Below are 16,231 nucleotides of genomic sequence, written 5' to 3' on the forward strand. Positions count from 1 at the left end.
ACTTTATTTCATGAGGAAATGATTTACCACTGCTGAGATATCTTAATTTCAAATGGAAAATGTTAAAAAAAATTAACGGACAGGTTAATGTTAATCCCTAGTCAATAATGGTACCAAATCAATTGTCTGGATTACAAAATTCAACACGTTTTGTCCAATATCTCAAGATAGGGTGGTCATACTGTTATGACATTTTCAGGGCTGATGTAAAACACACAATTAAAATAAAATTAAGAAGTATTAAATTAAAAAGCTACATTTTGCAAATGAAGCACTTAATATGCAAATGAGGCAGTACTAAATACATATTTACAGTAATTTAAGATCAACTCAAGGTAGGGTGGTCATTAACAAATCTTCATGCAAAACTGAGTTTAACAATTTGAAACAATTGATGTAATTATTACTACTTTTTATACAACTTCATGCAAATTAGATACTTAATACACACACACACCACATCACACAGCCTACACAGATACACACAGCCACACACTTCTCACTAAATCTGAACTGTAACACAGCAGGTTACTAGTCTAATAACATAGCTTACTTCTAAGGTAGGCCTGAACCCGAGTTGGGTTACATTGTAGTGTTATGTTGGGTTTTGATGAGTTTCTCTGGTGATGGAGGATAAACTGCAGCAAATAATTAGCCTAGGCACAGAAGAGACAGAGTGAGCTTTGGTAGTCTATCAAAGTAATCAGAACAGATATTTTTTTATATATTTAACTTTGACTATATATTTTACCGCTTCACTTATGTAAAACATTTTAAACTGTAACAATGCCACTCAGGAACATTCAATGTTGTCTTTGTAAGCGACTCCAGTGTTGGTTTTAGGTTGTTGTCCTACTGAAAGGTGAATGTCTCCCAGTGTCTGTTGGAAAGCAGACTGAATCAGGTTTTCCTCTAGGATTTTGCCTGTGCTTAGCTCTATTCCGTTTCTTTTTATCCTGGAAAAACTCCTTAGTCCTTGCCAATGACGAGCATATCCATAACATGATGCAGCCACCACCATGCAGCCACCACCGTGTTGGATTTGCCCCAAAACATAACACTTTGCATTTAGGACATAAAGTTCATTACTTAACCACATTCTTTGCAGTTTTACTTTAGTGCCTTATTGCAAATAGGATGCATGTTTTGGAATATTTTTATTCTTCCAATTAGGGTAGTATTGTGGAGTAACTACAAAGTTGTTGACTCATCCTCAGTTCTCCTGTCACAGCCAACGTTATTAATTTGATATAGTAGGCAGATTAATTAAGTCACCAATTATCAACAGTTATTAGTCCACTCAAGTTCCTACATTGGTATGAAAGGTATATTAGATAGACATTGCAAAAAATGAAGAGACTGTAAACTGAAAGAGAGTTTATTTTCATGCTTTAGCCGGATGCTAGGAATTAAATGCTACCGTGACTGGAAAGCTTGTAAATAAATATGAGACATTGATATTAAAAAGTAAAAAAATATACCAATATATGTCATACATTAAACAAGCATATTCATAGGCAAAAATGTAATTGAATTTGCCCAAAAAACTTCTCAAACTAGTTGAGGTAGTGGAAACTATGTTAAGGATACAGTACTTCTTAAGCCACACACACATATATATACTTGTATAGTTATGAATATATATATATATATATTTTAATCTTGCTTGATGATCCTGCTGACAGGCCAAGTGCACTTTGGATGGATGAGAGACTGTTCCTCTTCACCCTGGGTAAATATTGCTGTGATGGTAGGTCATGTTTAGGCATGCCACACCAAACAGACAGGATGACTATTCACGCTCTAAGGTAAAGTTTCCCCTAGGTAGTGATCTAGGATCAGCTTCCCTCCCCCAATCCTAACCTTAACCATTAGTGGGGAAATGCAAAGATGACCCAGGATCAGCATCTAGGGGCAACTTCACCCTACACCGAGGCTGGGAGGCTGTCAGAGGCCTGGACTCAGCCTGGGGCCTGGCTACTTCTCAAGTAGTGTAGGATCCAGTCTCACAGGTTTGTGGGACACCTCCGCCTGCGCACTCTCCTGGAGACGCCATTTCTCTGGAGCATCTGGCTAAACAGATCAAGACCGAGACTGTATTGTTAAGAACTGATTTCCACTTGTAGCTTATGGATACAATGAATCTACATGAACTATTAGGGTGGTTCTAAAATAAATGTATATCATACAGTAAACAGTACCATGGCAAATCACATAAATTCCTTTTACTGATGGATGAATGTAGCTTCTATAAGTGCTATTAGACAAGGGTTCCTTACCTTTTTGCTCACACAGCCTTGTTTAAGTGGGGGCTCAGAGGAGCTCAGAGATAAGGAGTCCGAGGTGCAGTTGCCGAGCAGTTGGCCCAGCTTGTCCACTCGTCTGCTCAGCCCCAGTAGACTCCCCTCGGTCTGCTGCCTGCGCTGGTTCAGAAACTCTTCCTGAGACCACATGCGTCTGCCCAGCTGAGCCTGGCGAGGACAACAGAACAGTCAGAAACAAATGAAGAATGGCATAGATAGGCCTTCCCTGCCCATCTGTGACCCAGAAATCTAGGCGTATGTCACACGTCACTACATCACAGGAGAGGCATTTGCACGAAGACATTTTAATTTTTTATCAAAATGCGTTTTTTGGGCTGAAACGCCATCTGGAACATGTGAACTTTCATGTGCCTTAATAACAAACTTGTGTGACATCTCTAAAAATAAATTATTAGCCTGGTTGGTTTAGCCATGGAAAAAAAAAACAGGAACCTTCCCGCTAGCCATGATTGGCCTAACCCTAGATAATGGATGGGCTGGACATGGCGAGAGATGAGTTCGGATTGGTCTGCCATGTAGCATGCTCAAATCAAATTTTATTTGTCACATACACATGGTTAGCAGATGTTAATGCGAGTGTAGCGAAATGTTTGTGCTTCTAGTTGCTTCTAGACCATGCAGTAATATCTAATAAGAAATCTAACCTAACAATTTCACAACAACTACCTTATACACACAAGTGTAAAGGAATGAATGAAAATATGTACATACAAATATATGAATGAGCGATGGCCGAACGGCATAGGCAAGATGCAGTAGATGGCATAGAGTACAGTATATACATATGAGATGAGTAATGTAGGGTATGTAAACATTATATAAAGTGGCATTGTTTAAAGTGGCTAGTGATACATTTATTACATACATTTTTTCAATATTAAAGTGGCTAGAGATGAGTCAGTATGTTGGCAGCAGCCACTCAATGTTTGTGATGGCTGTTTATCAGTCTGATGGCCTTGAGATAGAAGTAGTTTTTCAGTCTCTCGGTCCCCGCTTTGATGCATCTGTACTGACCTCGCCTTCTGGATGATAGCGGGGTGAACAGGCAGTGACTCGGGTGGTTGTTGTCCTTGATGATCTTTTTGGCCTTCCTGTGACATCAGGTGGTGTAGGTGTCCTGAAGGGCAGGTAGTTTGCCCCCGGTGATGCGTTGTGCAGACCTCACTACCCTCTGGAGAGCCTTATGGTTGTGTGCGGAGCATTTGCCCTACCAGGCGGTGATACAGCCCGACAGGATGCTCTCGATTGTGCATCTGTAAAAGTTTGTGAGTGTTTTTGGTGACAAGCCAAATTTCTTCAGCCTCCTGAGGTTGAAGAGGCGCTGCTGCGCCTTCTTCACCACGCTGTCTGTGTGGGTGGACCATTTCAGTTGGTCCGTGATGTGTACGCCGAGGAACTTAAAACGTTCCACCTTCTCCACTACTGTCCCGTCGATGTGGATAGGGGGCTGCTCCCTCTGCTGCTTCTCTCGATAACATGAGCTGCTCAGTATGTGTAGATAATCCTTTCTACTGTGGATCTTTTTAAAGATATCATGAATAACTGCAAAAGTGTGGCTACTGCTCTCAACAATGCTGCCCTGAATTTAACAGGCGCTATCGACAAAGATCAGTGGGAAAAAGTTGTGATGGACTACTTTCTGGAGGGGGATCGTGCGCCACGCTGACGCGCTCTGACTATAAAAATGAATCAGACATTTAGATTTTTTTTATATTGAACGAAACATTGTAGAGTCTTCTGATGACAGTGATGGGGAAGAAACGGCGCTCAATAGTATTGTTGTCGCGGAAGAAGTTGACCGAGTTTTGAAATCCGTAAAAATGCCCAGTGGAAGCAGAGTATGATTGCAAATGCGATGGGAGTCTAAAAGAGACCACAGAAGGCTGTTGTATAAAACCCCTGTCTCCGGATTACATCTTCAAACTAAGGGCAACCATGGCATCCATGACAGAGAGGGAGAAGCGTTCATCCATGAATATGGGTAAGAGTCTAGCTACATTTTCAGATATTATACATTTCAAATTTTGTCAGAAAGTTGTTTTCATTGCAAGTTAAAGCGTACTGTTAGCTAGCAGGCAACATTAGCTGGCTGGTGTATGAGCTGTGTATTAATATTAATCGCATCTCAGAAATACATTTGCATTGCTAGTTATAGCCTAATGTTAGCTAGCTAGCTAACATTGAACCAAGTTGGTTAGCTTTAGCTTCCTGCAGATTAATGCATGGTGCATGGTAGTATGGGCTTGGATTATTGGTCTAAACAAAATACTCCACTATGCAAGTAACCATTTCACTGTAGGGTTTACATCTTCTGTATCCTGGTCATGTGACAAAATACATTTTATTTTATGTAGTGTGTGTTTACCAGAGACGGTAATGTGAAAAACAACATGACCTGCACCAAAGTCAGATTAGGATGTAGGCCAAGGACTAGAGAAAGTGTATTTTTACTACTACTTTCCCCACAACATGAGATGAAGCATACTAGAACAGTGGTTCTTAACCTGGGTTCGATCGAACCCCAGGGGTTCGGTGAGTCAGTCTCAGGGGTTCGGCGGAGGTCAAGACACACATCCGACTCATATGATTCGTGATGACACGCCCCGCTTGGCCATCATTGGCTGCAGGTGATCACGCTACATCGCTTGGCCTATCTGTGCTGCAGGGAATTTGGTGCGCTCAGTAGTCGACTTGTGACTGTCGTGATGGTACGTCTTGTGATTTCTTTCTTAATATTTTAATCCCTTCATACTTACTATGTCGAGCAAAAAAAGAAAGTGGTCGGACGAATATGTACAATATGGATTCACATGTATAACGGAACGTGATGGGAGTCAGCGTCCTAACTGCATGATTTGCAATGCCAAGTTGAGCAATTCTAGTCTAGCACCGGCAAAACTAAGAGAACACTTCCTTAAGCTGCATGGAGATGGAAAATACAAGAACACAACGCTCGCTGAATTCAAGGTGAAGAGAGCCAGATTCGATGAAAAGGCTACTCTGCCTGTTCTCGGCTTTGTACCCATCAACAAACCGATCCTCACAGCATCGTACGAAGTTGCTTACCTGATCGCAAAGCAGGGCAAACCACACACCATTGGTGAAACACTCATAAAACCAGCTGTGTTGAAGATGGCGAATATCATGCTGGGAAAAGAGGCTGAAGTTAAGTTATCCCAAATTCCTCTTTCAAATGACACCATCAGCGACAGAATAGAGGACATGAGCAAAGACATCTTGGCTCAAGTAGTTGCAGATCTGATTTCAAGCCCGGCAAAACTCAGCCTTCAACTCGACGAGACCACAGACGTTTCCAATCTAAGCCAGCTTGCTGTATTCGTGCGCTATGTGAAAGACGACGTGATAAAGGAAGATTTTTTATTTTGTAAGCCTCTTACAACAACAACTAAGGCAGCCGATGTGAAGAAACTTGTGGATGACTTCTTCAAAGACAACAATCTTTCGTGGGATATGGTTTCTGCAGTTTGTTCGGACGGAGCTCCAGTCATGCTGGGAAGAAAGTCTGGTTTTGGTGCACTAGTGAAAGCCGATGCACCACACATAATTGTTACGCATTGTATTCTGCACAGGCATGCGTTGGCAACAAAAACCTTGCCTCCAAAACTGGCAGAAGTATTAAAAATTGTAGTGGAATGCGTGAACTATGTGCAAACTAGTGCTCTGAGGCACCGCATCTTCAGTGAGCTGTGTAAAGAAATGGGCTCTGAATTCGAGGTACTTCTGTACCATTCTAACGTTCGGTGGTTATCCCGGGGACAGGTGCTGAATCGTTTTTTTGCCGTGCGTGTGGAATTAGCCCTGTTTTTACAAGAGCACTGTCATGCTCTTGCACTGTCATGCTCTCGCTCTTGTCATGCAGATTGCTTCAAAAATTCTGAGTTCATTCTCATTTTAGCGTACATGGCTGATATCTTCGCAGCTCTCAATCATCTCAATCAAAAGATGCAGGGCGGTGGAGTCAACATCATCGAAGCGGAGGAAAACCTGAAGGCTTTTCAAAAAAAGCTACCGTTATGGAAACGACGAACAGAGAACGATAACTTCGCAAACTTTCCCCTGCTGGACGACTGTGTAAGTAAGATCGAAGATGTATCTGGAATCGGAGACATTTCTGTACCCGCGGAACTGAAGCAAGCAATTGCCACGCACTTAGATGAGCTTGCAAAGTCTCTCGACGGATACTTCCCTACAAGAGAGTCATATCCAGCATGGGTGAGACAGCCGTTCACGTTTAGTGTTGAGACAACATCATGTCAATGATGAATACCTCGATGAACTCATTGAAATTCAGCAGAGCCAGGTTCAACAGCAACTCTTCAGAACAACAACGCTTTCAACGTTTTGGTGTCAACAAATGGTAACGTACCCTGTTATTGCTAAGAAAGCTCTGGAGATTTTCATACCGTTTGTTACAACATATCTTTGCGAGCAATCCTTTTCGAGGATGCTGGACATAAAAACGAAGAAAAGGAACAGACTTTGTTGCGAAAATGACATGGGAGTGGCACTTGCCAAGGTGAAGCCGCGCATTTCTGAACTGGTCTCTGAAAGGCAACAGCAGAAGTCACACTGATTTGCAGTAAATATTCATTATTATGTTTTTGTGTGAAAATCATGTTTTGATGATTTTGTTCTTTGAACACACGGTGTTGATGTTGATGCACGGTTCATTTTGTGCACCAGTAAAATATATACCTATGTTTTGAATTTGAAAAAATCATATTTTATTTTTCCAATTAAGAAGGGTTCGGTGAATGCGCATATGAAACTGGTGGGGTTCAGTACCTCCAACAAGGTTAAGAACCACTGTACTAGAATGTAAAGACAAGTTGGGGTAGTAGTACCTTCAGGAGGTCCTCCTGCTGTCGAAGTCTCTCTCTTAGCACCTCTCCCCTCCACTGCTCATCCTGAAGACAGACATGCAGAGAAACACAGACCTGTCATCGCTTCAGAGGAATTCCTACACTGTACTGTACACTCCATCAATCTAAGGAACACAGGCAAGACCTCTGCCTGCTAGTGATGGTAGAACAGCGGTTCTGCAGTAATCTTTGTTACAAGGTATTTCGCATGAGGTATGATGAAAATGTAAGTATGTTAAACTCAAATACCAAAAGTTAACCACAGACACAAATCTTGGGCATTGCTCAAAAAAGCTTTGTACACACAGACTTGAAGCCTGGTCTCAGATATGTTTGTGCTCTTGCCTTTGTCATTGTCAAGCTAAACAATTCCATAAGGTGTTGGCAAGAGAGCAGAAATAGACTGGCACCCAGGCTAACAGACTTGTGTGTGCAGCACAAACTAGATATGACAGGGAGAGATGTAAGGTAGCAAAGCTGAGGCATTACAGTAGGATTGCAGGCTGGCCTAGGCACGGCTGGGGTTGAGTAGAGGGGGTAGTTCTCTTTGTGGTCGTCAGTGTCTGAGGAGGAGGAATCTTGGTCAGGGGCGAGGGGCAGCTCTACCATCCCACTGTTCAGCTCTGCCTTGACGTCAGTCTTCAGCCAACGCATGGCTTCCTTGATCTCCCTCAGGCGGCTCTCGCCCCCCTCCTCTTGACTGCGCAGCTGAGGGACACAACAGATTACATAACAGAATGCAACTTCATACTCTGTACTGAAAGTGCTCCATCTTGAAAACTTGACTGCTGATATGCATGATTTTCTTTATTGTATTAACAGTGGACTAATGAACAAAATATTAAAAAGATAGCTTTTGAGTGTAGTTTAAATGCCCAAAACAGTAATCTACTTTTTCGAGCTGAAAGACGATGGCTATAGCTTACCTATGATGTGCAACAATTTAAGTCAATAAGTCATCGTTTTAGTAAAAGTATGATATATTTGGGTTTGAAGTGACAAATCTGAACTGCACACTACGTGCAAATCTCCATTGCTTTGTTTGGTGTAACGTTAGCTAGAAGTGTCTACCCAGATAATGAAAAGGCACCCGCGAAAGAAAATAAGGAAATTAAAGTTACATGCCATTTGCGGCATGCATGATCATGAGCAAAGTCATTGTAGCCTATCATTTCACTTCCCCTGTGAGAAACCAAGTGCATGGGCTGACTTGGCTTTGCCACAGCCGAAGCCGGTCAGCAGCCCACCTACCAAAGGTTGCACAGTGATTCTTTCTAAATATTTTGATGGCGGATTTGCGGCCGCAATTTATGGAAGACTCTTTTGGAGATGACAATAGATGGTCAAATATAGGCCAGTGGTTTCTATCGGTGATGAAGTTTTCCCTAAATCAATGCTTATGACAAATCCAGCTCCAGAACCAGTCATAGAGCCAGCTGGCCAATCTTTTGAATACTGCATTTTAAAAACAAACAAAAAAACACTCCAGTTCCTTGATTTTCTCAATGACGTGACCCATCAGACAGGTTGGGAGATATACACTGAGTGTACAAAACATTAGGTACATCTACTCTTTCCATAACATTGCCTTCAGAAAGTATTCACACCCATTGACTTTTTCCACATTTTCTTGTATTAGTCTGAATTTAAAACAGATTACATTTTGTGTCACTGGCCTACAAACAATATCCCATAATGTCAAAGTTTGTTATGGCAAGCCTAAAATTAGTTTAACAAGTCATATAATAAGTTGCATTGACTCACTCTGTGTGCAATAATAGTTTAACATGATTTTTGAATGACTACCTCACATCTCTGTACCCCACACATACAATTCTCTGTAAGGTCCCTCAGCCGAGCAGTGTATTTCAAAAGCAGATTCAACCAAAGACCAGAGAGGTTTTCCAATGCCTCACAAAGAAGGATAAAAAAAGCAGCCATTGAATATCCCTTTGAACATGGTGAAGTTAATTACACTTTGGACGGTGTATCAATAAACCCACACACTACAAAGATACAGGCGTCCTTCTTAACTCAGTTGCCGGAGAGGAAGGAAACCGCTCAGGGATTTCACCATGAGGCCAATGGTGACTTAAAAACAGTTTCTTACTTTAATGGCTGTGATAGGAGAAAACTGAGGATGGATCAACAACATTGTAGTTACTCCACAATATTAACCTAAATGAAAGAGTGAAAAGAAGGAGGCATGTACAGGATACAAATATTCCAAAACACGCATCCTGTTTGCAATAAGGAACTAAAGAAAAACTGCAAAAAATATGGCAAAGAAGCATAATAGAGCTGTGCACAGGCAAAAACCTAGAGGAAAACCTGGTTCAGTCTGCTTTCCAACAGACACTTGGAGACAAATTCACCTTTCAGCAAGACAATAACCTAAAACACAAGGCCAAATATATAGTATAATATAGTATATATTGCTTACCAAGACGACACTGAATGTTCGAGTTACATTTTTGACTTAAATAGGCCTGAAATTCCATGGCAAGACTTGAAAATGGCTGTCTAGCAATAATCAACAACAAACTTGACAGAGTTGTACAATCCAGGTGTGCAAAGCTCTTAGATAATTACCCAGAAAGACTCACAGCTGTAATCGCTGCCAAAGGTGATTCTGACATGACTCAGGGGGTTGAATAGTTATGTACTGTATATTACTGTTATTTTTCATAAATGTTTTACAAATGTCAGCATTTTTCTTCCACTTTGGCATTAGAGTATTTTGTGTAGATCGGTGACAGTCTGAATCCGTTTTAATCCCACCTTGTAAGACAATAAAATGTGGAAAAAGTCAAGGGGTGTGAATACCACGTGAATCCATGTGAAAGCGATGATCTCTTATTGATGTCACCTGTTAAATCCACTTCAATCAGTGTAGATGAAGGGGAGAAGACAAGTTTAAGAAGGATTTTTAAGCCTTGAGACAATTGAGACATGGATTGTGTATGTGTGTCTTTCAGAGGGTGCATGGGCAAGACAAAATATTTAAGTGTCTTTGAATGGGGTATGGTAACAGGTGCATCGGTTTGAGTGTCAAGAACTGCAATGTTGCTGGGTTTTCACGCTCAACAGCTTCCAGTGTGTATCAAGAATGGTCCACTAGTCAAAGGATATCCAGCCAACTTGACAACTTTGGGAAGCATTGGAGTCAACATGGACCAGCATCCCTGTGGAACGCTTTCTAAACCTTGTAGTCTCATGCCCCAACGAATTGAGGTTGTTCTGAGGGCAAAAGGGGGTGCAAATCAATATTAGGAAGGTGTTCCTAATGTTTTGTACACTCAGTCTACATTTGAAGGTCTAACTCTGTAACTAACTCCAACTCTGTAGTGGAGATGTACAGAACATTGTCTCTGAGGCCCATCATCTCCTTGGACACTGTGTTGAGCTCCTTCTGCAGGCCTATGGCCTTCTGGTTGTTGTCCTGTGCAGCCTGATCTACCATGGCCAGCTCCCAGCCATTCAGGACATGCATATCAAGCGGTGTCTGAGGAAGGCCCAAAAAATTTCCCAAAACTCCGGCCACCCCTTCTATAGACTGTTCTCTCTGCTTCCTTCCGGTAGGCGGTACCAGAGTATCAGGTCTCGGACCAACAGGCTCCGAGACAGTTTCTACCCCCAAGCAATGAGACTTTTAAACAGCTAGATAATAGCTGCCCACCCCCACCTAGGTCTCTAGCCACACACACACACACACACACAACCACCACTTATGATGCTGCTATATTGTTTAATATTATTAATCCTGTTACCAATCACTTTCTCCGAAACCCTGCAAATTTGCCACTCAGATTGCCTAAATATGTCAACAGAGACTATGGGCGACACATTTCATTCTTCTTAATCTCGGAAACGAAGAATTGAAATTGCTTCAGATGCTCGATTAGGTTCTGGGGGAAGATGTAGGAGAAAAGATACTAACGAGACTAGCGAAGTCTCCAACCGCCTGAACGGAAACTCACAGCCAACACATGGGCCAACTGTCCCCACCCCTTCCGAAAATTAGAAAGATGCGAACACCTGCGAAATCGTTATTTTTCCAAATGATCATTGATGAAAAAATGTGCACCTGAACAGAGTTCCAAATTAGTTCCTCCTTAGTCGTCGCAACCCACAGTCTGATGACAGACGCTACGATACCATCCTGTTAAAATGGTACAGCAATGAAAAATACGTAGATATCCACTAAGTTTAGGTGAAAAGCCAGTAGCCATCCATAGATATCCCTCCCTACCATCTATCCATCCATCCATTCCTATGACCCACCTGCTCTGTCTCCTTAAGTTTCTCTTGGTGGGCGTGCTCGCAGCTCTTCTGGGCCTGCATCCTGCTCTCGGCACTCCTCCTCTCCTCCTGCATACACTGCACCTCCACCCGACACGCCCCCAGCTCCTCCTGCAGCGTAAGCAGCTCCCCAGCCTGCTCCTGCAGCTGGGCCTCCCTCTCACACAGCTCCTGCCCTGGGATCACATTCACACACACACACACACACACAGTCAGGTAACAAACTGCTTCAGGTGTGGATGGACAAACCAGGCAGGCAAAAACCAGCAAACACTGCAGTGAAGATTGGTGATAGGAGCGAATGATGAAAGATAAAGTGTATTGAGATCAGACCTGAGTTCAAAGAGTATTTGCTTTCTTTCAAATACAATACCAGTCAAAAGTTTGGATGCACCTACTCATTCAAGGGTTTTTCTGTATTTTTACTATTTTCTACATTGTAGAATAATAGTGAAGACATCCAAATGATGAAATAACACATATGGAATTATGTATTAAACAAAAAAAAAGTGTTAAACAAATTCTTCAAAGTAGCCACCCTTTGCCTTGACAGCTTTGCACACTCATGGCATTCTCTCAACCAGCTTCATGAGGAATGCTTTTCCAGCAGTCTTGAAGAAGTTCAGACATATGCTGAGCACTTGTTGGCTGCTTTTCCTTCACTCCGCGGTCCAACTCATCCCAAACCATCTCAATTGGGTTGAGGCCGGGTAATTGTTGAAGCCAGATCATCTGATGCAGCACGCCATCACTCTCCTTGATCAAATAGCCATTACACAGCCTGGAGGTGTGTTGGGTCATTGTCCTGTTGAAAAATAAATGATAGTCCCACTAAGCGCAAACCAGATAGGATGGCGTATCAATTAGAGGTTGACCGATTAATCGGATTGGCCGATTAATTAGGGCCGATTTCAAGTTTTCATAACAATCGGAAATCGGTAATTTTGCACGCCGATTTTGCAGATTTTTTACAATTATTATTATATATATTTTTTTTAACACCTTTATTTAACTAGGCAAGTCAGTTAAGAACACATTCTTATTTTCAATGACGGCCTAGGAACGGTGGGTTAACTGCCTTGTTCAGGGGCAGAACAACAGATTTTTACCTTGTCAGCTCAGGGATTCAATCTTGCAACCTTACGGTTATCTAGTCCAACGCTCTAACCACCTGCCTCACGAGGAGCCCGCCTGTTACGCGAATGCAGTAAGAAGCCAGGGTAAGTTGCTAGCTAGCATTAAACTTATCTTATAAAAAACAATCAATCAATCATAATCACTAGTTATAACTACACATGGTTGATGATATTACTAGTTTATGTAGCGTGTCCTGTGTTGCATATAATTGATGCAGTGCGCATTCGCGAAAAAGGACTCGTTGCTCCAACGTGTACCTAACCATAAACATCAATGCCTTTCTTAAAATCAATACACAGAAGTATATATTTTTAAACCTGCATATTTAGCTGAAAGAAATCCAGGTTAGCAGGCAATATTAACCAGGTGAAATTGTGTCACTTCTTGCGTTCATTGCACGCAGAGTCAGAGTATATGCAACAGTTTGGGCCGCCTGGCTCATTGCGAACTAATTTGCCAGAATTTTACGTAATTATGACATAACATTGAAGGTTGTGCAATGTAACAGGAATATTTAGACTTATGGATGCCACCCGTTAGATAAAATACGGAACGGTTCCGTATTTCACTAAAAGAATAAACGTTTTGTTTTCGAGATGATAGTTTCCGGATTCGACCATATTAATGACCTAAGGCTCGTATTTCTGTGTGTTATTATGTTATAATTAAGTCTATGATTTGATAGAGCAGTCTGACTGAGCGATGGTAGGCACCAGCAGGCTCGTAAGCATTCATTCAAACAGCACTTTCGTGCGTTTTGCCAGCAGCTCTTCGCAATGCTTCAAGCATTGCGCTGTTTATGACTTCAAGCCTATCAACTCCCGAGATTAGGCTGGTGTAACCGATGTGAAATGGCTAGCTAGTTAGCGGGGTGCACGCTAATAGCGTTTCAAACGTCACTCGCTCTGAGACTTGGAGTAGTTGTTCCCCTTGCTCTGCATGGGTAACGCTGCTTCGAGGGTGGCTGTTGTCGATGTGTTCCTGGTTCGAGCCCAGGCGAGGAGAGGGATGGAAGCTATACTGTTACACTGGAAATACTAAAGTGCCTATAAGAACATCCAATAGGCAATGTTATATGAAATACAAATCGTATAGAGAGAAATAGTCCTATAATTCCTATAATAACTACAACCTAAAACGTCTTACCTGGGAATATTGAAGACTCATGTTAAAAGGAACCACCAGCTTTCATATGTTCTCATGTTCTGAGCAAGGAACTTAAACGTTAGCTTTCTTACATGGCACATATTGCACTTTTACTTTCTTCTCCAACACTTTGTTTTTGCATTATTTAAACCAAATTGAACATGTTTCATTATTTATTTGAGGCTAAATTGATTTTATTGATGTATTATATTAAGTTAAAATAAGTGTTAACTCCAAGTCTAAGTTAACTCTAATGAACTTATCCTCTGCAGCAGAGGTAATTCTGGGTCCTCATTAGAGCCAGTTTCATCATAGCCCTTGATGGTTTTTGCGACTGCACTTTTACTCATTGACTGACCTTCATGTCTAAAAGTAATGATGGACTGTCATTTCTCTTTGCTTATTTGAGCTGTTTTTGCCATAATATGGAATTTGACCAAATATGGCTATCTTCTGTATACCACCCCTACATTGTCACAACACAACTGATTGGCTCAAACGCATTAAGAAGAAAATAAATTCCACAAATTAACTTTTAACAAGGCACACCTGTTAATTTAAATGCATGGTTGAGAGAATGCCAAGAGAATGCAAAGCTGTCATCAAGGCAAAGGGTAGCTACTTTAAAGAATCTAAAAAATATATAATATATTTTGATTTGTTTAACACTTTTTTGGTTACTACATGATTCCATATGTTATTTAATACTTTTGATGTCTTCACTAAAATAGTAAAAATAAAGAAAAACCTTGGAATGAGTAGGTGTTCTAAAACTTTTGACTGGTACTGTATGTCTTTCAAACTCTTTGGAGCATTTGATTGAGCCTGCGTGTGGCGTCAGATGGGCAGGCTTTGTACTTTCAGGACTATACCATTGGTTCCATGGTGCCAGGTAAGCTCAATCAAGCGCCTTTAAAGTATTTGAAAGAAAACTAATATTATTTTAACCCTGGTTGAGAGCGAGAGTACAGCGATAGCGAGCAAATAAGGAGTCTAAGTCTAATAGGAAGTTTACATACACCTTAGACAAATACATTCTAACTCAGTTTTTCACAATTCCTAACATTTGATCCGAGTAAAAATGCCCTGTCTTAGGTCAGTTAGGATCACCACTTCATTTTTAGAATGTGAAATGTCAGAATAATAGTAGAGAGAAGTATTTATTTCAGCTTTTATTTCTTTCATCACATTCCCAGTGGGTCATAAGTTTACATACACTCTATTAGTATTGTCACGTTCGTCATAAGGAGTAGACCAAGATGCAGCGTGGTATGTTTCCATCCTTTATTTTGGAATAGAAAAACTTCAAACAACAAAACGAACAAACGAAACATAAAGCTAGAATAATGCTCACAGGCAACTATACATAGACAAGATCCCACAAAGCACAATGGGATAATGGCTACCTAAATATGATCCCCAATCAGAGACAACGATAAACAGCTGCCTCTGATTGGGAACCATACTAGGCCAACATAGAAATATAATTCCCCTAGATAACCCACCCTTAAATCACATCCCGACCTAACCAACATAGAGAATAAAAGCTATCTATGGTCAGGGCGTGACAAGTATTTGGTAGCATTGCTTTAAATTGTTTAACTTGGGTCAAATGTTTTGGGTAGCCTTCCACAATAAGTTGGGGGGATTTTGGCAAATTCATCCTGACTCAGCTGGTGTAACTGAGACAGGTTTGTAGGCCTCATTGCTCGCAAACGCTTTTTCAGTTCTGCCCACACATTTTCTATAGGATTGAGGTCAGGGCTTTGTGATGGCCACCCCAATACCTTGACTTTGTTGTCCTTAAGCCATTTTGCCAAAACTTTGGAAGTATGCTTGGGGTCATTGTCCATTTGGAAGACCCAATTACGCCCAAGCTTTAACTTCCTGACTGATGTCTTGAGATGTTGCTTCAATATGTCCACATCATTTTCATTCATCATGATACCATCTATTTTGTGAAGTACACCAGTCCCTCCTGCAGCAAAGCACCCCCCCACAACTTGATGCTGCCACCCCCGTGCTTCACGGATGGGATGGTGTTCTTCGGCTTGCAAGCCTCCCCCTTTTTCCTCCAAACATAACAATGGTCATTTTGGCCAAACAGTTGTATTTTTGTTTCATCAGACCAGAGGACATTTCTCCAAAAAGTACTAGCTTTGTCCCCATGTGCAGTTGCAAACCGTAGTCTGGCTTTTTTATGGCGGTTTTGGAGCAGTGGCTTCTTCCTTGCGGAGTGGCCTTTCAGGTTATGTTGATATAGGACTTGTTTAACTGTGGTTATAGATACTTTTGTACCGGTTTCCTTCAGCATCTTCACAAGGTCCTTTGCTGTTGTTCTGGCATTGATTTGCACTTTTTGCACCAAAGTACGCTCATCTCTAGGAGACAGAACGCGTCTCCTTCCTGAGCGGTATGACGGCTGTGTGGTCCCATGGT

The 16,231-nt window shown here is 41.5% G+C and overlaps 1 protein-coding gene across 1 annotated transcript in view; it reads right to left on the reverse strand.

Moving 5' to 3' along the window:
- Positions 1 to 1,362: 1,362 nt before the first annotated feature.
- Positions 1,363 to 16,231, reverse strand: part of cntrl (centriolin) — a 98,424-nt gene continuing 83,555 nt past the window's right edge. Inside the window, exons 30-34 of the mRNA XM_038989469.1 lie at positions 11,492 to 11,685; positions 7,697 to 7,915; positions 7,190 to 7,252; positions 2,280 to 2,471; positions 1,363 to 2,073 (exon numbers count right to left, since the gene is read on the reverse strand). Of these exons, the coding sequence (XP_038845397.1) occupies positions 1,978 to 2,073; positions 2,280 to 2,471; positions 7,190 to 7,252; positions 7,697 to 7,915; positions 11,492 to 11,685 (764 nt within the window). The 3' untranslated portion in view covers positions 1,363 to 1,977. The remainder of the gene's footprint in view (positions 2,074 to 2,279; positions 2,472 to 7,189; positions 7,253 to 7,696; positions 7,916 to 11,491; positions 11,686 to 16,231) is intronic.

This window comes from Salvelinus namaycush, chromosome 1 (assembly GCF_016432855.1).
Source record: "Salvelinus namaycush isolate Seneca chromosome 1, SaNama_1.0, whole genome shotgun sequence".
In the NCBI taxonomy this organism is placed as follows: domain Eukaryota; kingdom Metazoa; phylum Chordata; class Actinopteri; order Salmoniformes; family Salmonidae; genus Salvelinus; species Salvelinus namaycush.